Raw genomic sequence first — 25,448 nt, 5'->3', positions numbered from 1 at the left:
CCTTTGTTCGGCAGTGGACGACAACACGTGGGCTCAGGTGATCGCCTTGTACCCCACGCTGGTGGAGTGCATTACCTGCTCCTCATCGGAGGTCAGCTCGGCCCTGAAGGAGGCCCTGGGGCCCTTTAAAGACTTCATGCAGCCCCCCATCACCAGGGTGGTCCAAAATGGAGACTCCTGACTTTTTTTTTTTTTTAAATGATGAAAAAATCTTGAATGTGTCTTTTTGATCCATGTGCTTTAAAAGTGCACACACATGAACTCCATGAGAGCGCCATCCATGAGGACACCCAAAGTGACCTGAGACTCAAGAGCACCTCCTCAGGCCAAAGCAAATGATTTCTCATTTTTACATGCATCATTGGCTGCATCCCGCCTTCGCCCCTCTTTCCTCCATTCTCATGTACTGACTGACCGCAATGTTTTAAAAAGTCAATGTACAGTGTGAGTTGATGTAATGAAGAGGGACAAGAAGAAAAAAAATGAGGCCTTATGGGTCTGAATATGAACACTTCTGTTTTTTGCAACATTTTCAACAGTTACAATTTTATGCAAGGAAACAGATCTGAGCTGCAACATTCCATGACATCACTAGCCGGCCATCTTGTGATGGATGTAGTCAATAAATGGGACGGTTCTACAATCAGTGGGCCTCTCTCTCTCTCTCTCTCTGCGTGTGCGTGACAGTTTTCTTATGTATTAATTTGCTTTTTATGAGTTGTTTTTCTAATTACTTTTAATTTGAGGGAAGGAGCTTTTATAACTAGCCTCCTAAAACGCAGTTTAATTAATCATTCACAATACATGTATTATGATTGCTAAAAATGTGTGCAAAGTGATGGACAATGTAAAATAACTGGTGAAATGATGAAATTAACCTTCAGTGCACCTTGGGGGGGACCAAATGTGTACATTCTTTTTGAAAAACGTATTCGCTATTCCTTATTCTCAATATATTGGTCAGTTTTTGCCGTTCAAACAGAAAGAGTACAGTAGTGTACTTGAACACCCCCCAGTGTGGGTTATGTGAGGTGGACACAGGGGGGCGGGGTGGAGCAACTCTAAGTAGGCGGGGTTTCGCTCTTTATTTCAAGTCGGCGCACGAGCGCCAAGCCACACTACCACGCCAACGGAAGACCTATAGACTGGCGGAAGGCTACGCCAAGAAACGGGAAAAAAATAAACGTCGCTCCTTTTTCTTTTCGGTCGACTTTGAAGACATTTTCTTTATTTTTTGTTGTTGTCGGCCGCGTACTGGCTGAGGTAGTAGTTTGTGCTGTTGTTTGGGTTGTGACTGTGCCCGCAATGGAGATGACTGCGCAAGCTACTGCCTTGCTAGTGCTAGTGCCTCTCGCTGCTGCTAGCCATCCCCGGGAACAAGCCAATGTGTTCTTCCGCCTTTTGACGCTATCTTCAGGTATAGTGTAATTATAAAACACAGTATTCTCTTTTTAAGATGGCGCTCGACCATGTTTGTAGACTGTAAATTCGTGTAATTGTAATGGAAAATGACTTGTTGCCCCTTTTGGAGTACTATTTCGTCAAATAAAGTAGTTCAGGGACCGTTGGGGAAACTACTTACTTGTTCGTTCATTTTTTTATGGTTAAAATGTGCCTCCAAAATGGTGGAGTGATTCATGACCTGAGTGTGTAATTTATGCAGCACGCCTGACTGTGTGTATGTGTGTGTGTGTGTGTAGCAGCATGGCAGCATGTAGGTCAACGGTGCTGTTGCTATGTGGAGACGAGTGACGTGGCTTGTGCTGCCCACAAAGGTATCCCACAATGCTGCCTTCACGGCCCTCCTCCGTGTCCTTTCATCCAGATTGTGCTGCATCAGCCACAGTGTGCTGCAGCTAGATGCAATCCAGCAAATGTGTACAGCTGTTGCCGTAATAATCGGATTATTATGCTAAATCTGGATGGCATTTGCCTCGCTTGAGTTGCAGACCACATGATCCGCTCCTCTCTCCCGCAGGCGTCTGCGGTGTCCTCACAGAGGTCAAGCCAGTGGGCTGCTGATGGAGGGCATGTGTTTGAAATGCTCTCCTCTGCCGCCCGACAGCATCTGGCGCCTCCACGGCACATTAGTATGGCCGGCCAGCCAGGCTAGGCAATGGGGGGATTCTTGGGGGGTCTAGATAGATAGATAGATAGATAATGAAATGAGACGGGCCGCTGTCTTAACTCTTGATGCACCTCAGGGGGACACCGAAAGTGTACATTCTTATTTGATTTGTTTTATAGTTTGGTAGCATAAGCATATAAGCTTACCCTATTTACCCTCAGGGCTGATTTGGTCCGGTTGACCGTGACAAATCATTTTTTCAATTTGAAAGTGGGCGTTGATTTGTTATTTTTAATATGCCATGATTCTGTTGCAAAGTGCGTGGAATAGGAGATTTGCATATATGTGTACACTCCTTACACTCGGGACCAATAAACTCTTATTTTTGATGTATTGTAATGCTTTTCCCAGGACTGCCTTTCAAAATAAACAGCACATTTTTGGAGAAGGCCCGTTTCGGGAACCAAAGGTAAAAAGTGGAACTTTATTTTGGATGGCGCGTTTGACCTTCACGAGATGATATGAAATATGTATGAGATGACACTCACTAGTGTTCTGTGACAGTGTTGGGCTGCACTTTCTGCCCACTAGCATCTGTGCTGATAGCGCTCTGCACATTCCACTCATCATGCACATGACGGGAGTTCTTACATTCATGTCTGTGAATGCCGGGCTGGCCTTTTACATACCCTGTTCTGCGTACACTCCACCGATGTGGAATGGGAACGTTTTTCTGTCTGTGTCAGGGTGTTCTGCAGTGCCACAGTCACAATTGATTTTTGTATTTGACAGCTATGAACAGTATTTATGTAATTCCAGAATATAATGTGTCATGACACCCATTGAAAGTATTCACTAGTCACTCTGTTCTGTCATTAAACTCAATTCTCCTCACAGCCACTAGGGGGAGGAGTTACACGGTATCTAATAATTGCTATGATGTGTTAACCAAATACGGTTGATACAGTACGTCCTTTACTTTTTTGGCGTGAGAGGCAAAAAGAGGTGATGATGCAGTGGCACAATAAAACATGTCAATCTTTGAGCAGTTTTAAGCCTTAAACACGGCCACAAGATGGTTGAAGTGCATTTGATAAGAGCTCGGCGTGGATCGTTTGCATGTAAAAACACACTCGACAGCAAGGAGGAGGAGCATGGAGGAGTGTAGCATGCAGAAGGTTACGCTTTGTAGGGAAATTTTAACACATGCACACACAGTTTAGTTCCCAATGTGAAATTTGTATATAGTTCATGGTGTTCCTATTTGCAAATACAGTCAAACCTGTCTTAGCGGCCACCTTTATAGAACGGCCACCTGCCTATAGCAGCCACTGAAAAATTCCCCCCCGGCAAATTTACATGTTATAGACCCTGTGTATAGCAGTCCCCTGTCCAACGCGGCTAGCGGCCACCCATTTTGTCTTCCTTGGTCAATATCTGACTGCACATAGCGGCCAAATTACCAACTCAAGTAGAAGCTTCATGCACGAAAAAGTTTTGTTTTTCAATCAATGAAGGCGTCGTGTGTAGACTTTAATTACTGAGTCCTAGCTCAGTCACAATCATTCACAAGATCCACACAAACTGTCAGTTGTTCCACATAAAAAAGCCATCTTCTTTTGAGCTTGCTATTTCCTGGTCAAACATGTAACTTTAAGAGCATTTGCACCAAAACATTACCGCAAATTAGGCTGGGAACAGGACGTGCTCCCAGCGACGCTACAATAAAAAAAAAAACATACGCTAGCATGCATGCGGCAGCGGGAGCAAAACTGAGTTCGGTTGTACTTAACTGAAGTATTTTAGAATGTACTCATGTTATTTTTCATCAATCCTCATCCACAAATCCATCAAAGTCCTCATCTTCTGTATTCGACACAAAAAAAGTCTTCTTTTCCGTTCGCTACTAGTCTGTTAACTTGTCAGTGTTATTCAGCTCCGAAGCAAAGAAGGAAACTTCTCCTGTTGCTTCTGCCAACTTTATTTATTGAACGCGGCCACCAGACAGCAGCTCAGAACACACACACATCTCTCAGCATCGTCTCTCCTTCCTGCTTGCCCACAAGGCAAAGGTTAAACAAGCCCCACTACATAGCTGTCCAGCCAATGCCTGTAAGAATTGACACCGTTTATTTCCTGGTGTGCACTGGTCAATACTGTAATGCCGCTTGTTGTGGGGAAGGAGAGACTCACGTCGCAGATGCACTTTAATGGCTTTATTAACAGCGGAGAACACTGCAGGACTTTACATCCACGCCAACATAAACACACTTCCCAACTCTCTCCAAACTCACAGCTAGCACTGAGCCTAGCTCTCCTGCTCGGGACGCCCACCGTCACTTCCCGTCACTTCCTGATGAACTAAAGCTGTAATGACACTCTGCCGTATAAAAAGTAAAATATTAAAAACAAGCGTAAGACATTACTAGCACAGCTTTTTTCTGTGGGTCGTGGATATATTCTATCAGTTATTATTAAGCCTCTAGCTTCCTTTTAGTAAGTAAAAACCTTGGCTATGATTGCACTACATTGTCATGTAGACCTACAAAGTACACTTGGAAGAATAAGAGGTGAATAAATGTATTGCAACTGATGTGAAACTGATGAGGGGTAGGATTAAATAAGCTTTGCTTCTTCCTACTCCTTTTTGAACATGCAAAATTGTGAATTGTACTATGTGATGTACTACTGTTTGACTCATGCATGTTCAGGATTAAAACCATGAACCATGATAATAACAAGCCTAGTAGTGCTGTACAACTTTTATCCGCAGTGCCCTCTACTGGTAAACATTATTATTATTTTTTCCCTTTTTTTTCTTCTTTTCCTCTACTGGTCAACATTCAAACTGGACGCCAACCTGTCTATAGAGGCCACCTGTCTATAGCGGCCACTTTTGCAGACTCTCTCTAGTGGCCGCTATCGACAAGTTTGACTAGTTATTTTGATGTGTTTATGTTGTGGTATAGTTTAGATATTTGAGCTGCCACAAAAGCAAAACATTTGTGTCAAAGTGAAAGTTATGCTTGAAATGTATTTCTTCACAAAAAGCTGGTTTTCTCCCTTTTCTTATTGGGAACTGATATTTTCCTGAAACTTACCTCTGCTCTACTGCTGATTATGAAAGAATGGAAAAAGGTAGAAACAAACTTTTTTTTCTGATGAAAGAAGTCTAATCTTAATTTTGGTAGGTGTCATGTTTCTATAGTGATTGTTATATTCTGTGTATAATATTCTGTGTGCCTTGAAATCAGTCAAAACTGAAGGGGTTTGAAAAATGGCTGGGATTGAAGGAGTTAATGATCCAACCTTAAACAGACGTTCTTTGGTATCAGCATTCACACAATTCTGATTTTTTTTTTTTTTTTTTGTCACTGCTGGGTAACACGGTATCAAATAAATTCAATATTTAAAATGATGTCATGGTCGTGGAGTGTTGTGACAGTGATCCAGCGCTACTTTTGAATGATCCAACCTTGAAAACAACAGGCCACCCACGGGAATGAGTGTGTCATCATAGCCGTCATCCAATCTGCAGCATATAGTCTTGAAAGGGTGAAAGTGAGCTCATCCTGGCATTTTTTTTGCCAAAGTTGGGATCAAGAGCGATGACATAGAAAGACGAGTGTCGTGCCAGCACAGCACTGCAGTGACCGGAGGCGGGTGCTGCGGCGGCGTGCGGGGAACCAGATGGCCTTCAAGCTCCTGCAGCGGACCGGAGAGCGAAGGACTGATCACGATGACCACCTCGCTCAGTGGGAGCATGACCGCTTTATTAGGTACATACAAACTACTCAGTAATTCTGTGTAGTAATGTTTACTGCTGTCGTGTTACCTTATTTGGCCACATAAGCGGGTCAAAATATTAGAAACAGCTCTTTGTATGATGTGACTGAGCAGTTTTAATTAAAAAAAAAAAAAAGTTTAATTCTGGTAGGAAACCCTTCCACCACACAACAGACATCTAAAGATGTACAAAATGTACATGTACAGAAAGACACCATTATTTACATGAGATGAAACTACAGAAGGAAAAAGGAACAGGAATATGGGGTGGCTGGCCCTTTTTCATTCTTAAATAATTTAAAAAAAAGTAAACATGAGATACAAAGGTAGATTTTACAACTGCCACTTAGCCAGAGTGGCCAAACTTTGTCATTACAGCATGACCTGATGAGAAATGAGACGTTTCTCATCACTAAGTGTCATTCATGTTGGTTTGTCTGCACTGTAAAAGTTTCAGCTCGTTTTTTTTAAAACGTACAAATATGAAAACCATGTATTTACAAGTTCACATTTTGAAATATTGTGCATTACTACGAGTAGTAGAAATCAGAATCCAATCGAGTACAATATGGCTTCATACAACACGGCGTGGGAGAAATGTCAGAAGGAGCCACATGGGACGAGAAAGTTTGTGATTTAGTCTTGCACGTTTCCGTGCACGAGCGGGATGACGTAGACCGAGATGTCGTCTCCGGACCCCAATCTGTCGTTGGAGATTCTCCAGCCTCGATCCCTGAGCACGCCGCGAGCTCTCATGACCAGCTCCTGGGCGGCCATGGTGTACCTGATGTGGCAGAAAGGACTATTTCAAAAACAGTACCATTAATTACAACGTAGATGTCTAAACTCGCCTGTGTGGGTCGTCGGGGTCGCAGTTGGCCAGGAAACAGGTGACGGCCTCGGCCACTTCCTGGTTGGAGAGGACGTCCCACAGCCCGTCGGTCCCTAGAACCAGGACGTCGTCTGCACCGTGTTGGTGCTGTGCCAGCGGGTACACTTGGACCTGAAGGGAAATGCATGTGATGAGAAGAAGCAAGGACTGATGTGCTTGGGAATGCTAACCTCTGGACAACAGGAGAGGAAAGGCTTGATGGAGATGTTGGAGTCGTGGACTTTGAGGCTGTGGTCGCCAAAGCCTCTTGTGACCCCGATGGTCGCCAGCACGCGAGCCTAAAATAAGAATAAATGCATCAGTGACGGGATCATCATCTAATTAATTAGCAGGATGTTATTTCCTCAAATGCAGCTACTGATCTTGTGGAGTTTATAAAAAAAAAAAAACATTAGCGGTTGCCTACAGCCACAGCTATAACTAGAGAAGCAATCAAGAGTGTAGACCACGGGGAGAACATGCAAACTCCACACAGAAATGCCCAAGGGAGAATCTTCCCGATCTCCAGACTGTGACTGTGTGGCCGACAGGCTAACCACTTGACCACCGTGCGGCCCACCAAAATAATAATCCTCCATTTTCTTGGATCAGTCTTTTGATATTTTGTAGAACCTGTTGGAAACTTGTCCTGTATTTTTTTCCCCAAGTGATCTGACCGTTTTTTGTGGAGTTATTTGCACAAATGTTGAAAATGGTCCAAGCTCGCAATGTTAAAGAGTCCTTTAAAAAAAACTGGCACCTCCAAAATATAATAATTTCTTGCATATCCCATTTGTGACAGTTCCTGAAAATTTAATCCAAATCCATTCAGAACTTTTCACGTTATTTTGAACACAATCAGAAACGCCGGCAAAAACAACCACTGCGCTTGGCAGAGGTAATGACAATTTTGTATGACCTGGCGCTTTTTGAAACATTTAAACCCACTAGGGAGCAGTATCACTCGGCAAACACCTTCCTTCTATCTCTCCTTGACTTGGCATCTCCCTCGGGTGAATGTAGTAATCTAACTGTACTGCGATGAAAGTACCCACAACAACTGAGAACGTAAAATTACTTACTTTCTTGCCTTCGCCGTAAATGAGGGGAAACTTCAGGTCCTCATCTTGGATGGTTTTGTACGCCCTGTAAACGCCACACAGCACTTTATTATTTTTTTTACAAAAGGAATTTGTTTCCCAGCAGGCAATGCAGAAAAGTACACTGGTACTGCACAACGTAGACTACTGGAAGAAAATGAAGAGTTGCTGCAGTGCTACTGTACACATGTAACAGTGTGAATGATGCACCATGCTCACACTACTCATCCATCATTTGGTGCAGGGGTGTCCAAAGTGCAGCTCATGGCACATTCTAAAAACATAATTTAAGAACAGCAGTAGTCATTTTACCACAATAAAGGCAAAATATTCAAATAAAGTTGTAATCTTACATAAAAAGGTGGTAATTTTACGAGACTACGGTAATATTATTGGGCAAAATAATATTAAAATATTAAATATTGAAGATTTTTTTTTCCAAAGTCGTAATATTATGAGATAAAAAAAAAACCCCAACAAATTCTTTGGAAAATTAGGTTGTGGAAAAAGTGCTATGAGAATAAAGTCATAATTATGAGAAGAAAATTCACAATAAGATAACAGCTCTAACTTTACGAGAATAAAGTCAAAAATGTTAAATGGATAGTTGGGATTTTTTGACACAAAGTTGTACGACATCCCCATCAGCAGCGTAGTCCATCAACAGCGACTCATCCCCCACTTGGCCCCCTAAGTCCAGTTCTGGCCGGATTTCGGTGACGAAGAACGTAGTTCCATGTAGTCGCTGGGGATACACAAGTGAGGAGTTTGGCTTCTCAAAACAATATGCGTTCAAAAGAGTCACACATTTGCATCACAAAAATGCCTCCTTGAAAAAAAATCAGACCTCACAAATCGCTTCCACTGCGGAAGAAGATGCAAGCGTCTTAATCACATACACAAGAACGGACAGGCGACAAATATAACACAGACCCATTTGTGAGGTCTGATTTTTTTTCAAGGAGGCATTTTTGTGATGCAAATGTGTGACTCTTTTGAACGCATTGTTTTGAGAAGCCAAACTTCTTACTCGCGTAACCCCAGCGACTACCTGGAACTACGTTCTTCATCATCGAAATGTGACCAGAACTGGACTTAGGGGGCCAAGTGGGGGGGTGAGTCGCTGTTGATGGACTACGCTGCTGATGGGGATGTCGTACAACTTTGTGTCAAAAAATCCCAAATACCCCTTTAACAGAAAAAACGCTGTATTCCAACAAGAATTAACTCATATGAGGGGAGAAAAAATGGAATATTTCAAAAGCCATAATATGAGAAACAAACCAACATAAAGTTGTCATTTTGGGAAAATTAGGTTGGGGCAAAAGTTATAATATTATGGGAATAAAGTCTATTACACAAAGAAAACTTCCAAAGATTATGTAAGAAAAAAGTTGAAACATTTGAAAAAAAAACCCCAGCAAATATGGGGGAAAAATAGCCAAGAAGTTCATACTAATAATGAACTTTTCCACCAATATCACAAAGCTATGATGCAGTTGACAAAACATCACAATGGCCCTTGATTCTGTTCATTTTTCAGTATGTAGCCTCTGAAAAAGTGTGGACACCCCCTGGTGTAGCGTCTGGAAGCTGCAGCACTGCAGAAATGTACTGCGTGTACATACTGTAGTGTGCATAGTGTGTATGACAACCACGTGACACACTATCGACCTCGTCTGCCGAGCGACCGGCCGTGGACTAAATGTCACGCCCTTTCTGTTCAGAGCAGCAGCAAGGTTACCGGAGAAAGACACACATTTGTATGAATGAAACATGTGCCTTCAGACCAGAGAAAAATGACGACTGTGTCGCTTCCAGGGCCTTTTGAGGGCGTTGTGAAGCAGATGAGGGACCGTCTGAGGCGAGACCAATAACGCTCAACTCCTATTTGAACTTTATCTATGTACTGCACCACACAGACATCAAAATAAACTCCTACGCACACACCGCAAGGCATGCTGGGTAACCCACAGCACTCTTTCGCAGCATTCTTTTGCAAAAAAGGCCACTTGTGATAAATCTAGTGACTTTTTCTAGTCTTATTGGACACTTTTGGAGACATAAAAGCACACATTGCTCTTTTCAACTCCACATTTTCTTCCATTCACAGTGTGAACAGAGCAAGCATCAACCCACCATCCCGACATGGTGAAGTCACGGTACAGCATCCTCTTCCCCACCTCCTTCCTCTGCACTCTTCTGGGGAACTCCAGATGCGTGAACTCGTTTCCCAGCAAGTGAGGCTGCATGTACGCCTTTTGGTGGACACGTGATCACGGTACGGTTGGTGGGGATTTGCAGACACACAGCGGGGAGAGGAGGAGAAGGTCATACGCGACAGCTGTGCTACACGGGAGATGAGGAGGCGTGTTCTTCCTACCAGGAACTGCAGTCGCCGCCTCTCTGACTCCGGTGTGAACTCTCTTGACATCGGGGTGACCTCCCCTCCCCGGATGATGACGGCTCTAAGCGGAGAATGTTGGGAAAAGGCTATGAGGTTATTTGTAAAACCAAAGTTATGCGTCTTGGGCTTCACCTGCTGTCGCCGGCGTTGGCCACGTAGATTTTACCGAGCACGTAGACAACCACCAGAGCTGTGCAGCCTCCCGATATGTTGTAGACGGCCCTCTCCTTCTCTATTTGGACATCCTAGACACACACACACAAACATGCAACATCCTCAACTTCTCAGCTGTTTTTGATTGAGAATGACGCTGATGACAGCGGTTGGTTCTTCCCTCCTAGCTTAGCGACGAGCATAGCACCAATGTAAACGGTAGTGATGTGCAGATCAATTCTGAAATATTGATACTTCAAATACCAGCTCTTCATGGATATCAAAATATCCATATTTTTGATACTTTGGTCATTTGAGGTAATGTTTGTAAACGAAGCCATGTGTGAATTGTGAATAAAGTTTTCAGTCTTATCGTAGTTCTTAATAATTCATCTTTTTTTAAATAGTTTTATTCTTTTCGCAAATTTTCTTTTTTTTGTCCATTTAAAATACCATTTTCACATATTTTATATAATTTAATAAATAAATTACTTAAATTATATAAAATAATTAATATACTTAAATATATGTAAACAAATTAATGTATTCAAATTAATAATGTATTCAAATAAATGATGTAAGCTATGAGTTAATTCAATGTTTTGTATTCTTTATGCAATGATATAATATACACAACTTTTTCAAATTTACCAGACACATTAGGTGAATTTGTATCGGACTACCTGCCTGAATTTTACTCAGTATCGGAGAGGAAACAAAATCAGTGGCATCGCACTTCACTAGTAAACTGTCAAACAACACACACAATTCTACCATTGAACAGGTGTTGTTCCACTTCGGCCCTGTAGGTGGCGGTGATGCGCGAGTGGTAGTGGCCTGATCAACAATACTGATGCATACCTAGTTACTAGATACTAACTACTTAGTTAAAATACGCGACGTATTTTAACGTGATCTTAGAAATTTGACAAGTCTGTCTGCCTATCTATCTACTTTATCTTCATTGCCATCTGGCTATCAATGGATCGATCTAGCTGGCTCCCCTGCTAGCTAACAAGCTAGCAAATGGAAATAGTTGACCTGCTACGTAGAAAACCCCAACAAAGATGCTATTCTTAATGATCATTATAGCTTCATGACGAGGCCATCATGGAGCAATAAAACACAATTAAATTTGTTTAATTAAGCTCGATTCATTGAGCGAGAAGTAAAGCAGAATAAAATGGCTCTGGGCTACAGTACCTGTTCATTAATTACAAGAATCATTAAGCCGTCAGTGGGCTCATCAAAAACCAGTTTGGAAGTGAAGCTGCTCACGTTGCTTGGGCCTGGTGAGGATGTGCGAATGTGTCCTTCACGTTGTGTATGAATTATGAATCCATATCCAGCCATACATATTTATCCTGGCCGCATCCTCCACCCCCTGCAGGCAAACTCTTTAATAATGGAAACATCTGCATAAACATCCACACCTTCCTCCTCCTCCTCCGCCCCTACCACAAACACTACACTATACCATCCCATGCAGGTACTACATGCTGTGTGTAATACTACGGTAACCTTCTACAGTATAGTACCTCAAATACACTTCGGTCAGCCACATCCTTAGAAACAGCAGATTGCTGCTGTGATATAGACGATCTTTGACTTGAAAATATCAGTGTGTGTCTGTCATTTTATTTTTATTCTTTTGCTGTAGATCCTTTAAAAAAACAGCACAGTGTTCCTGTCATACAGAGGATCTTTGACTTTTCTTTTTTTTTGCAGTACAGTGGGTCCTTTAAAAATAGCTGAGCGCTCTTGACATATAGAAGATCTTTGACTAGTGCTTTTGCAGTCAGTCCTTAAAACTAAACAAATTGCTCCTGTCATTTAAAGGATCTTTGAGTAGCGTTCTTTTTTTTCTTTTTTTTAACAGGAGGTTATTTTAAAAAGTGTAGCGCTGTCGTTACATAAAGGATCTTTGACACACACTTTTGCAGTGGGTCCTTTTAAAAAAAACAGCAGAGCACTCCTGTCATATCCAAGCTCTATGACGTGTTTTTAAACTTACTGCTAGCCACATCCAAACGATGCATACAGTATTGGTAATGAATTATTGGAATTGTTTCCCTGTCAGTGGCCTTCATTGCCAATTACACGCTGCCGCCTGGTGGTCAAAATGAGGAGGTGCAAGTCGGCATTGCCTATTCCCATGCATGTCATCCATTTATACATTGCTGTATATGCTGTTCCTATATAAAGTATGCAACCCTCCATAGATTTAAAATACAGTTATTTTATGATGACAGTTGGACTTGCAGTCGTGAAAGTGATGATTACCATGTCCTTGAAAGCATTCTCAATGGCACCAACCACCAGGCTCTCTTGCGACACTTTCTTCTCGGCAAAGAAGCGGGTGGGCGGGGCACTGGGCGAGGCCGGTGCCCCTGCCGCCCCTCGTAGAGACACGGCCCTGGTGAGGGCCCGCTGCGACGTCGGGACGAGGTTGTGACGGGCGGGTTCCTCACTCAGGCAGGTTGGGGGCTGGAGGTCGGGCGTGCACAGGATGTCCATGACCTCCTGAAGGTGCAGGGCGATGTGGTGATGGAGAAGGCGTGATGCCACCACGGCCGCACCGCAACCGGCGTGACCGTCGAACAGCGCCCAGTAGTGGAAGGTCAGGTTGTCCGCGTTGACCTTGGAAACAAGCAACAAACATTACATCCAGTCGTTAGTGTGGATGTACAGCGCCTTGCAAAAAGTAAACAAACATTACATCCAGTCATTAATGTGAAAAGAGAATTTTATTTAATTGTACAGGTGTACCCAATGAAAAGTCCAGTGCATGAGTTTAAATATTCTAGCTGTTATTACAAGACTTTAGCGCCAGACTAAAGTCTATTTCAACTATCTTGACAATATTTGTCCTCGAACTTTGCTCTCTTCTGCTGGAACGCTACAAATCAACCTATTATCTAATCTTCCACTCAGCGATAAGCATGCGTGGGGACATACCAGGTCCTCCCTGAGGCCCAGACCCTCTCCGTTCGGCAGCGAGGACCTCCGGCGGGCCACGAGGCCCCGGCTGGACGCTGGGGAGCTCCCTGGTGGTCTTCTCTTGACCACGAGCACCTCGCAGCAAGCCTGGTCCTCATTCAAAGTGCTCTTCCCTGCGTTGATCACCCTGGGGAGACAGAAGTGAGTTGAAACATTGGTTAAAACAATAAGCCTTTGGATCATGTGACCTCCTTATGACTATTAAAACAAACATATAGAGTGTGACAGGAAGTACATCCTTACACACACCACGAATCAATCATCTGAAGAAACCGATGGAGAGAGGCTGGTAAAAACTCATTACATAAAACAAGTCCATTTTTGAACTGTAATAATGATTTGAAGTGCATGAGAAAGTGGAAAAGGAAAAACGGTCATTTACTAACCAGTGTATTGCACAACACCTCAGCAACAGAACCAATGTTGTAACAGCATCAAGGCGTAAACTGCTGGAGTTAATAAAAAGCCGCAGCTGTTGATGCCAATGTTTTTTTCCGCTAATGATAGACGTTGGTGGTTATTTCCTCTTGTAGACCACGCGCCCGTCAGTACCAGTATATGAGAGTTATACTAGCAATGGCTAATACTGAGGAGAATTTCAGCTCTTTTAATGTAGCCGGTTCTTTTGTTCGGCTCCCCAAAAAGACCTGCTCTTTCAGCTCACAAGTGTTGCTTAAATCCTCGTATGATCTGTATTATCTAAACAATAAATAACCATACATAATAAAAAACAAATTGAAATGTTTATTATTTATATTTTATATCAACATGGAACAGCTACAAAAACAAAAAAAAAAAATATTATAAAATAGAAAAAGAAAGGCCTGTCTCAATAAGACACAAGGGCCCAACGACAAAAAGGCTGTTTAAGAGCACACCATCTCTTAGGGAAACAACACAACATCGATAAAACATTACACAACCAAAAAATTAAAAAGGTGCAAAACTAGAAGACGCAGCAGCATAAACAGTTTTTGCTCGTCTTTAGCAAAGCTGGTAGTTCACGAGCTTCCCGTTAAGATCCCGTGATAGCGTCACTATTTTAAAGCTGGACACACTATATGTTTATGTTAAACAACTTAGACACACAAATAGTGTTTTGAAGACATACTTATTATAATGATAACAAGAGAGTAAGATTGTTAAGTGACACTTTAAAAAAGTAAGTTAGCACGTACCTCATGAACGTGATAGCCATCGTAGCTTTCCAGTGGGACAAAACACGAGCTCCAAACGAACCACATTGCTTGTTTGTTTACTGTGGTTAAAAAAAAAAAAAAAAAGGGCACACTTGGAGGTTGTGGGGCAGAGGCTAGGTGGAGAGGGACAGTGGAGCCAGGCAAAATGTGTAAACAAAGATGGTAGAAAAGTCGAACTGAAATGCGGTTCTAACGTGAGCGATCACACACACGTTGGCATCGACTGTGACAAGCTGTCGTCAATGGACTCCACATTTCACAAACTTTTTCATTCTCGCTGTAATAAGAGACGTGCCTTGTCAACTCAATACAGGACACGTACTTTTATCTGGTTGCACATGCGCGAGTAGATGAAAAATTCACTTGCAATGTCTCATATTTTTATATATTGCGACCATTTAGTCGCAGTCTGGAGCCCTGGTATGTGATATATGGCATCTACTATGAAGTGTAGAGTTACAGTATCTATGTAAAAAGTGGACAAACGATACAATCTCGCTTCTTAGATACAAACACAGCTCATCACACACAAAACGGCGTGTTCCCAGTAGGGCTTACTACAAGCACTTTTAAACAGTCTAGCTATTTTAGCACCTCTGACAAGTGTTTCAATGACAATTGCAGAGAAAAACAAACCAAATGTGACCTTTAACGGCTTGATATAAGGAATGGTTGCCTCCAGCGTGTACATCTGAGACTGACCCGAGTCCGCTAGATGAATGACAGTTGAGCTTTTCCAGTCTTTTCATCAAGAGTGGTGGTATCGTCGTGGCCCTGAAGCGACTCCACTATCTGACACCCGGCCTGTCGTCTTCAGTTACCTCCTTTCACATCAGGGATGATGGCGTGGCCCTAATTACCCTGTCAGGGCTGTGACATGACATGAGACGCGGACACAAATAACTTCCATCACTTCAATGACTTTCCATCCTTTTTCTGCAAGAGATTGATATTCACACTTATTTGTTCTACAATGCAGATTTTTTTGCACACTTCATGCATATTGAAAACAAAATTCCAAGTGAGTTTCTCTGGTGATGTGGTAGCAGCAGTGCATGCCCTACATTGTTCCAACAACAACAGCAAGCTCTGAACACGCAGGCTTGACAGCGTGACGTCCACTCCTGTGTTGGAGAGAATGTTCAAGTTTTGCACCGTGTGACTGAGACAACTTACATGCATTAAGGGCAAATCAGTGGTCAAAATGTAAAGCTCCTACACCAAAAGCCTTATACTGTAAGTCTATTGAGTGTTTGGTCTTTCCTTGCAGAGAATTTTAGGCAAAGTCATGCTCATGTACATCCTCAAAGCTGAATTATTCTGACATACCCGACTGGTCTTGCATAACGGCGTCTACGCTCATCTTTTCTTGCATATTGTTTCAAAACTGCATAAATCGGTGGCTTTTGAAGTTCAAAAAGGGTGATACCGTTGCCGTTTAACAGCATAACAGCATACAGTCACATTTTTGGGGGTTTAAAACACAGCATAACATTGTATAAATTTAACAATAGTGTATGGAAGAAAAAATACTTTAAAAACCCGCCAAATTGCAAATAAAAAAAATGTATAATTAAGAAATTTGATTAATAGTAGTTATTGTATATAAATAAAGTAAATAAATACAGTAATCCTCACCACTTCATGCTTCAAATTTCGTGGCGTCACTATCATGGTTTTAAAAAATATATCAATTAATAAATCATACTGCGGTTGAAAACGGCCTTTTAGTAAAAAAAAAAAAAAAAAGCATATTTAAGCAAATCTTACGTTTTTTTTGCCTAAAGTTTTTAGCATAAAAACGGAAAATACCAATATACTGCAAAGGTATTCAGAAGACGCATTCAAAGACGTGATATGTAGTATTATACACGGGTCACTAGGTGTCAGTGGCTCGCAATAACAAATAAATAATCACACAAAGCAAATGAACAAGATCATTTTGCCGACCTCGATATATTGTCAGGTGCACGCATGCACTGTTCCTCCTCTTCCTCTGGCCTCCAAACAGGCAGCAAGAAGGGTTACTCTGTGCTTGTTTTCAGCCCCTTGGCGCGTTTGCTCCATGAAGCAAAGGCTTGAACAAAGTGAGCCCTCTTCTCACTCATACAACCTCTGTGAGGGGAGGCGGGGCCGCTAGCATAGCAGAGAAGAGTGAGGTGAGCCCATCGACACGAATGAGGCAGTATGGCAAATTTGTCCAAAAGTGGTGGCACCAAAATGGCCACGCACCAAACTTCCATCACTGACCCACCACCAAACCGGTCATGCTGAATGATGTTGCAGGCAGCATAACGTTCTCCACGGCATCTCCAGACCCTTTCAGGTCTGTCACATGTGCTCAGGTTGAACCTGCTCTCGTCAGTGAAGAGCACAGGGCACCAGTGGTGTAGTTGCCAATTCTGGTGGTCTGTGGCAAATGCCAATCGAGCTCTACGGTGCTGGGCAGTGAGCACAGAGCCCACTACAGGACGTCGGGCCCTCAGGCCACCCTCATGGAGCCTGTTTCTGATTGTTTGGTCAGAAACATTCACACCAGTGGCCTGCTGGAGGTCATTTTGTAAGGCTCTGGCAGTGCTCATCCTGTTCCTCCTTGCACAAAGGAGCAGATACCAATCCTGCTGAGGGTTGAGGGACCTTCCACGGCCCTGTCCAGCTCTCCTGGAGTAACTACCTGTCTCCTGGAATCTCCTCCATGCGTCCAGGTACCGTAGTGATGCCCTGGTCCAGATCTGGGAGGAGATCCCCCAGGACACCATCCGTAGTCTCATTAGGAGCATGCCCCGACGTTGTCAGGCATGCGTACAAGCACGTGGGGGCCACACAAACTACTGAGAATTATTTTGAGTTGCTACAATGACATTTGAGCAAAATGGACCAGTCTGCTGCATCATTTTTTCACTTTCATTTTTGGGGTGTCTCTGATTTCCCCCCTCTATAGGGTGATCATTTTCATTTCTATCAAATTATGTAGCATCATTTTGTTACTAATACATCACCCACTTATTATCAGGAAAGATATTCAAGATCATTTTCCCCCCCAGTTTAGATCTGATGTGTTTTTGAAGTGTTCTTCTAATTGTTTTGAGCAGTATATATATATACACAGTCAAACCTGTCTTAGCGGCCACCTTTATAGAACGGCCACCTGCCTATAGCAGCCACTGAAAAATCCCCCCCAGCAAATTTACATGTTATAGACCCTGTGTATAGCAGTCACCTGTCCAACGCGGCCAGCGGCCACCCATTTTGTCTCCCTTTGTCAATATCTGACTGCATATAGCGGCCAAATTACCAACTTAAGTAGAAGCTTCATGCACAAAAAAGTTTAGTTTTTCAATCAATGAAGCCTTGGTGTGTAGACTTTAATTACTGAGTCCTAGCTCAGTCACAATCATTCACAAGATCCACACAAACTGTCAGTTGTTCCACATAAGAAAGCCGTCTTCTTTTGAGCTTGCTATTTCCTGGTCAAACATGTAACTTTAAGAGCATTTGCACCAAAACATTACCGCAAATTAGGCTGGGAACAGGACGTGCTCCCAGTGACGCTACAATAAAAAATTTTTTAAAAAATACGCTAGCATGCATGCGGCAGCGGGAGCAAAACTGAGTTCGGTTGTACTTAATTGAAGTATTTTAGAATGTACTCACGTTATTTTTCATCAATCCTCATCCACAAATCCATCAAAGTCCTCATCTTCTGTATTCGACACAAAAAAGCCGTCTTCTTTTCCGTTCGCTACTAGTCTGTGGGCATATATATATATACACACACACATATATATATATATACACATATATATATATATATATATATATATATATATATATATACACACACATAGCTGGTTTGTGCGGCTGGGGAGGTCCCTGGGGAGGTCCCTGTCTGATACTTTGGTAAGTAGTGTGGGGACACCGCAGGGGACTGTCCTGTCTCCATTGTTATTCACTCTGTACACCTCTGATTTCCAGTACAGCTCTAGGTCCTGCCACCTGCAGAAGTTCTCTGATGACAGTAGTTGGGTGTATCTGAGATGGACAGGAGGTGGAGTACATGACAGTGATTGCTGACTTTGTAGAATGGTCCCAGGCAAACCACCTGCTCCTGAATGTGGACAAGACCAAAGAGTTGGTGATCGATTTCTGGAGGAAGGTTAGTCCGGTGGAGCCAATCACCATTCAGGGCCGCGAGGCAGTGGTGGACCAATCAATACAAGTACTTGGCAGTCCACATGAACAGCAGACTGGACTGGAAGGAAAACAGTAATGCTATCTACCAGAAGGGCATGAGCAGTCTCTATGTACCGAGGAAGCTTAGGTCCTTCAATGTGTGCAGCAAGCTGCTGGAGATCTTCTACCAGTCTGTGGTAGCCAGTGCCCTGTACTTCGCTGTGGTTTGTTGGGGGAGAAGCACCAGCAAAAAGGACATAAACCGGATGGACAAACTAGTCTGTAAAGCCAAACAAGTTATCGGCACTCAGTTGGAGGCGTTTGTAACAGTGAGAGACAGGAGGACACTGGACAAACTGCTCTCCATCATGGACAACCCCACCCACCCGCTCCATGGAACAATGGCGGGGCAGCAGAGCTCATTCTCCAACAGACTCATGCAGCTTCATTCCCACAGTAAACGCTACAGGACTTCACTCATTCCACAAACAAACAAAAGTCAGTGATGTAATGTTTGTAATGTTTCGGTGAGACCCACAAGCACCAGACTTGATTGCCGGAACAACAGGCTTTTATTGCAGGTGAAACTGATCTCACAACGGCCACAATAATATCTAACCCAACGTAACCTATGCCAAGAAAACCTCAACCCTGAACTGAACCCTCAACGTCACTTACGGTTCGCACCCCTCCCACTCAGCTCCCCTAGCACCAGAACACATTTACAGCAACACACGTCTTATTTGGTCTTACATGGCTTATTTTTTCTTATGTCAACTATAATGGGTAATAGGAGTGTAAACGTGGCTATAAGGATGTTATTTCATGTCAGGTTTTCTATGCTTTAACTAAGAAAATGTTCCATTTACGTAAAACGAATACTACTTTGCAGAAATTCACCTATCACGATCAGGTCTGAAGCAATTAAGCGCAATAAATGAGGTATTACTGTTGTTGTTTTATTAAATACTACAATTTAAGAAGGTGGTATTGATACTTTCCAGAGTAAAAACAACAAGTTTTATATATTTATATATTTCGTAATAATTCCATATACAGGTAATGTATAATAACATATACATATGTAATAAAATAATATAGTACAATATAACAAAAATACTACAGCCGTCCCTTGTTCGTAGTGGTTCATTTGTTCCAGATCCATCCATCCATTTTCTTCCGCTTATCTGAGATCAGGTCGCAGGGGCAACAACATGTCCTGGGTCTTCCCCGAGGCCTCCAACCGGTCGGACGTGCCCTGAACACCTGCGTCCTGGAGGCATCCTGACCAGATGCCCAAGCCACCTCATCTGGCTCATCTCAGTGCGGAGGAGAAGCGGTTCTACTCCGAGTTTCTCCCGGACGACAGTGCTTCTCACCATATCACTAAGAGAGAGCCCAGCCACCCTACGCCACCCTACCCTACACAGGGAAACTACCCTCTCATTCACCGGGTTAAACTCCAACGTACAGGCCCTGAGTCGGGGGGGCAACAAGAATTGCCACCCCGCCTCTCACTGCAGGCAACGCCAGAGTAACAAAGTCCAGCCCCTCTCGAGAGGACTGGTTCCAGAGCCCTTGCTGTGCGTCGAGGTGAGTCCGACTATATCTAGCCGGAACTTCTCCACCTCACAGCGCCAGCTCAGGCTCCTTCCCCACCAGAGAGGTGACATCATAAGTCCCAAGAGCTAGCTTCTGTAGCCTTCGGCTGCCACCCAGCTTGCTCTGCACCCGAACTCTTTGATCTCATGGGATGGGGCACCCATGTTACCTCTTCGGGCTGTGTCCGACCGGGCTGCATTGGTGCAGCCCCGGCCACCAGACGCTCACTATCATGCCCCACCTCCAGGCCTGGCTCCAGAGGGGGGCCAGGGTGACCTGCATCCGGGCGAGGGTAATCTTGGTCCAATGTTATTTTTCTTCATTAGGGTCTTATGACACACTATTTGTCTGGTCCCTCCCCTAGGACCTGTTTGTCATGGGTGACTCTACTAGGGGCACGAAAGCCCCCAACAACTGAGCTCCTAGGATCACTGGGACACGCAAACTCCTCCACCATGATAAGGTGGTGGCTTAGGAAGGAGGATAAGGTGTACTTAAAGCACAGAAAACCTGTTTGACTTTCTAAATACGGGTTTTAACATTATTAGAGCGCTATTATTAATTCCTATTATTAATTGTTTACACTACACTGCAACTCATATGCTGCAAAGGCGTCAAGCTAACCAGTTATCCTCAAATTTATTTCTTCTAAACTTAAGAAGCCAAAAAAAATTTACCACTTCCACTCCTGATAAGGAGAACTTTTTCCACTCCATCATGTCGGACATGCCAAGGTTAACTTCATGACTTCATGCAGTGTTAAGGTAATGTAATGTAATGTCTCTATGTTTTGTATAAAAATGGACAAGCTACTCATCACAAAAAAAGATGCATTGAGATGCATCAATAATCGTTTTATCATCGCATCGCAGCCCTCTGAATCGTAATCACATCAAATCATGAGGTGGCCAGAGATTCCCACCCCTAACTAAATGTCCTTCAAAATATGTTATGTTTTTAACTGGAGGATAGACTCTTCTCGCTAAATGTTCAACTCCTGTTTCCACGCCAGGATAGTATTTCTGTCTTTTTGTGAACGTCCCTCAACTCCACATTGCTTCTTTTTTTAACAGCAAACTACAAGTAGTAAGAGACTCAATCAACAGCGCCTCTCCTGGTTGCAGACAAGTAGTGCACTCCATTTTGCCTCAATAGCGTCAAGATGCAATTAACAACAATTAATTTAACTGTTTCGGTGATTATTATTAGCCCCATCACAACAGTGGAAAGAAAGTTTGTGTTTCATCTCCAACAGTAGGGCCTCCATACTCTGATCCAGACCAAAACTTCTAAAAAGATACAGATATTTGGTACGCACTGGCATTTGTGTCATGTGACCAAAGGCTGCGCAGTAATGAACATAAGCAGAAAGTTAGGACTTGTTTGGACAGCTTTTGTGATGTATTATGTGACCTATCTCAAAATACTCCAAACCAAAATGCGTTTATGCTTATATTGTGCAGTATTAACCAGATTTCACAAAAAGCTTCTAAAATATACTTTTAGAGAGCACCATTGTTTTACATACGCAAAGGGAACACATTTTCTCTTACATATCTGTCATTTCTGCATGCTTTTTGCTGTCGTTTTAACACTGGACAGTGCAGCGTTCACATTTTAGATCAAGCGAACGGAGGGCTCGAGACCGCTTGAGAGATGGGTGTGGGTCCATTTGCTTGGTGCACACCAGGGTTCGGGCGACGGGGTTTCTGCTTGACCAAATAAACCGTACGAGCAGCGTTAACTGTTTTAGCAAACAGGACAAGTGCATCAGAGCATAAAGAATGTCAGGATACTCAGTGATCCATTCAGAAGGATCATGCTAAGTGGACATGACAGTGCACACTCACGCTAACCGCGTGCCAAAATCGTCCTTGTGAAGCAAGAACCGCTTGTCCCGTCTCTGCTGGGACCATCCCAGGACGAACCCGGCCTACTTAGTTACTTACTTCCAAGCAAGCAAGCAAAGAGAAAAGCTTCCTGTAGAGCGCAGCTGCACGATTAATCCTGTGTCATCCTTCACGTTCCCCATTGGACACCCTTGACTCTTTTCAATGATCACAAGTCTGACTCAGATTTCTGATACCATATTTAAACACACATGTTGTTCTCCAAATAGTGCCATTACTGGGACTGCACGGATCTCCTCATGGATCTCATCATATGATAAAATGTGTTGCCAGTGAGATTTCGCAATGGCAAAGCCCATTGCTTTGCCAGCTGTTGACAAATCCCCAACATGGCTCAGTGATGGTTGACCTTACGCCACACACATGTCCCACTTAAGCCTAAACTAAATATACAGCTCAATCCTTCACAGCTAGTGGTGCTGCAATGCTGAGCACAGTAAAAAAAAAAAAAAAAAAAGAGCAAAGATGATATATGTGAGTGGGTGGATGTTTTTTTTTCATTATGGAGGAAATTTACATTCTATTCCAGTGTTGGGATTAAAAATTATTCACAGATTAGCTGGAGGAAGAGCCGCATCCTGTCTTTGGGAATCATGTTTGCTTGTAATCATCTCAGTTCCAGGTGAATACATCAACACTAATAACGGAGACAAGCTAGCAACTGATATTTTACCCTCCACACCAACAGGGGGAAGAATGTCCAACGCTTGCTGGAAACATCAAAGGATCTGTTATTATCCTGCCTTGGGTTAGATCATTGGTTCTCAATTATTTTCTGTCATGCACCCTGCAAGGGACCGAAACGATTTAAAAAGCCGTAATATTACAACAATTAGGTACTTTATTGCATTACCTTATGCTCAAATAATTTTTGGAGTAATAATCTCACAAAATTAAATTGTAAAACTAGAAGGAAATTTCATATTTTTACAAAATGAAAGCTGATTAATATTAAGACAACAAAGTCATAATTCAACAATACAAGCCCTAATTTTGTCATTAAAAAGTTGTAATTTTTGATGAGAGCCATCATTTTAGGATTTATTTGCACATACGTCGATTGTCAATTTGTACTTTTAGTTGAAGTTTCTAAAACAATGTAGCTATTTTGACAAATTCTAACTTTATCCTCATAACATCGCCACTTCTTCTTCAAAGAAATGCAACTTTATTTTCAGAATATTACATCTTTTTTTGTTTTTCCCCCATTTCATCATGGCTTTGCTGCTCCTTCCTGCTTCTTCTGTTGCAGCAGTTAGTCACATTGAAAACTGCATCTTCAACATATTAAAGTGTGAACGTGACACACTTGAACGTTTGCATTGAGACAATGTAGCTCCAGGAAGTAGTCCCTTTCACCAGCATGAAGATAAGATTTGGTGTTAGGAAGAATTACGTAAAGACGAGCCTCTCTTTGTGAACGGATAATCTGCCGTGTCATGTAGTGTGCGGGTACGGCCTGGAGGACTCACGCTGACCCTGGTCTAGGCCATCGTGCAACATTACTGTGTAAAAGATAAGACCTGAGAAGTGCAGCAGATTTTCAGATGCTGCTCCGGGCTATCAAAGACAGAAGCAAACATTGATCGAGCAAACATACCAAACCTGCTCCTCTGGCCTCACATACAAAAATGTGCATTATGTAACAGGTCAGCATCAACATGTTGGTCATATGATACCAACATGGGGGGTGGGGGGGATGTGTCTCGGCCACCACATTACGCCTGCACAATCTTGTAAGAAAAAAATAAGGCACACATTTTGATTTGAAATTGTACTCTTATTCCACCGTATGTTGTAATGATATGTACTGTACCTCTTTAATCTTGCTTTTTCATTTCATCATTTGCCTTTTATGATGATTTTCATGTGCTCTGAATTTAAATTTCACTAATATTGTCAATATTGCAACTTTGGGAGTAAAGCTGCAGAGGAATGTGAGTAAGGAACTTAAACCATCTACTCATTCATATGAGCCAGTTTAAGAAAGAATACAAGCAGACGATGCAGACAAGATATATGGAAGAAAAACTGTGTCTGATATCATTTATAGTTAAATAAAATCTGCGTCTTCCTAGTCCTTTTCGGTCATGTTGAATTATGAATTAGAAATAAAGTATACCATTACAATGTATTAGATGTTATTACATGTGCGTATGCTGACCCAAATTAGGAGAATCACTGGTAAATAAAAATGGTGAGAGATTTAAAAAGATGGATACTCACTCTGCATATCCGGTGGACCACGGCAGACTCTTGCTCTCCTTCATGGTGACGATGGGTCTGGCAGAGTGATCCGCCGAGCACTCCACCTCGTCCGGGGACAGCCCCAGGAACTCCGGTCTGCTATACGGGAATTTGGACGGCACATCCGAGGCACCGGAGGTATCGCCGCCGCCGCCGGGCATCACGCCTCCCATGAAGGTGGCCACGGCGGATTTCACCCGCGTCAGCATGGCGGCCGAGGTAGACTGGGTCCGCGGCCACCGTGAAGACTAGAGAGGCGGACACGCTGGAAGAACACTCTACCGTGTGAGCGCCTCTCATCCAATGCGGAAATACATGACACGCGCGCACACACCTATAAAGCGAGAGCAGGTCACGTGACCTACCAGTTGCTTCACCCGCTGACTTCACAAGGTTTGATGCTGATTGAGGTCAAAGGTGAATCAACCAAGATGGCTAGACCTAAACGTTAGCGATAGCATTAGCAACAGTTTGTTTTTAGCATTAGCAACAGTTCACATCCAGCCACCCTCTATTACGCATCATTAGGGTCACGTGTAAGCTGGAGCCTATCCCAGCTGACTTTTTGGGTACACCCAGGGCTGGTCACCAAGTCAAAGCTCCTGTGTATAACCACTCTGCTTCTTTTTAAGGACCTTCTACAAAAACAGTTGTAAACCAACAGCAAAAAAAACAATCTTGTCAAAGATCCTCTAAGTGAGAGGAGTGCTCTGGTCTTTTTAAGGATGTACTACAAAAACACTTTACACTTTACACATCTCTAGATGACAGGAGTGTTCTGGGCTTTTTAAGGATGTACTAAAAAAAAAACACTAGTCAAAGAGCCTCCATATGACAGAAGTGTCCTGTATTTTTAAGGACTACTGCAAAAAAAAAAAAAAAAAACACACTCAAAGATCCTCTAAATGACAGGACCGCTCTCCTCTTTTTAA

At 42.9% G+C, this 25,448-nt stretch overlaps 2 protein-coding genes across 4 annotated transcripts in view; one reads left to right on the top strand and one right to left on the bottom strand.

Annotated features, from left to right (window-relative positions):
* The window catches only part of mon2 (MON2 homolog, regulator of endosome-to-Golgi trafficking), a 58,524-nt gene extending 47,788 nt beyond the window's left edge, over positions 1–10,736 (top strand). For 2 of the 3 annotated variants that reach the window (XR_008570514.1, XR_008570513.1), the window contains 2 exons: positions 15–5,847; positions 9,939–10,736. Coding sequence is in view for 1 of the 3 variants with exons in the window: in XM_054777515.1 (XP_054633490.1) it covers positions 15–181 (167 nt within the window). In the remaining 2 variants the exon portion in view is untranslated. Of the gene's footprint in view, positions 1–14; positions 8,385–9,938 lie in introns of those variants that run through there. The other variant, XM_054777515.1, reaches the window with a different exon arrangement.
* Positions 5,882–24,903, bottom strand: ppm1h (protein phosphatase, Mg2+/Mn2+ dependent, 1H). The gene is made up of 10 exons (XM_054777524.1): positions 24,496–24,903; positions 13,344–13,512; positions 12,669–13,025; positions 10,365–10,477; positions 10,209–10,293; positions 9,965–10,083; positions 7,808–7,871; positions 6,917–7,024; positions 6,706–6,857; positions 5,882–6,638 (listed from the first exon to the last, which is right to left on the bottom strand). Exons 1-10 carry the CDS (start codon positions 24,723–24,725, stop codon positions 6,491–6,493), a joined length of 1,545 nt encoding a protein of 514 aa, XP_054633499.1. The 5' UTR covers positions 24,726–24,903; the 3' UTR covers positions 5,882–6,490.
* Between the last annotated feature and the right edge of the window lie 545 nt (positions 24,904–25,448).

The sequence above is a fragment of the Dunckerocampus dactyliophorus genome, chromosome 5 (assembly GCF_027744805.1).
Source record: "Dunckerocampus dactyliophorus isolate RoL2022-P2 chromosome 5, RoL_Ddac_1.1, whole genome shotgun sequence".
Classification (NCBI taxonomy): Eukaryota; Metazoa; Chordata; class Actinopteri; order Syngnathiformes; family Syngnathidae; genus Dunckerocampus; species Dunckerocampus dactyliophorus.
The sequence above is the reverse complement of the archived record's forward strand: the minus strand, read 5'-3'. Positions and strand labels throughout refer to the sequence as shown.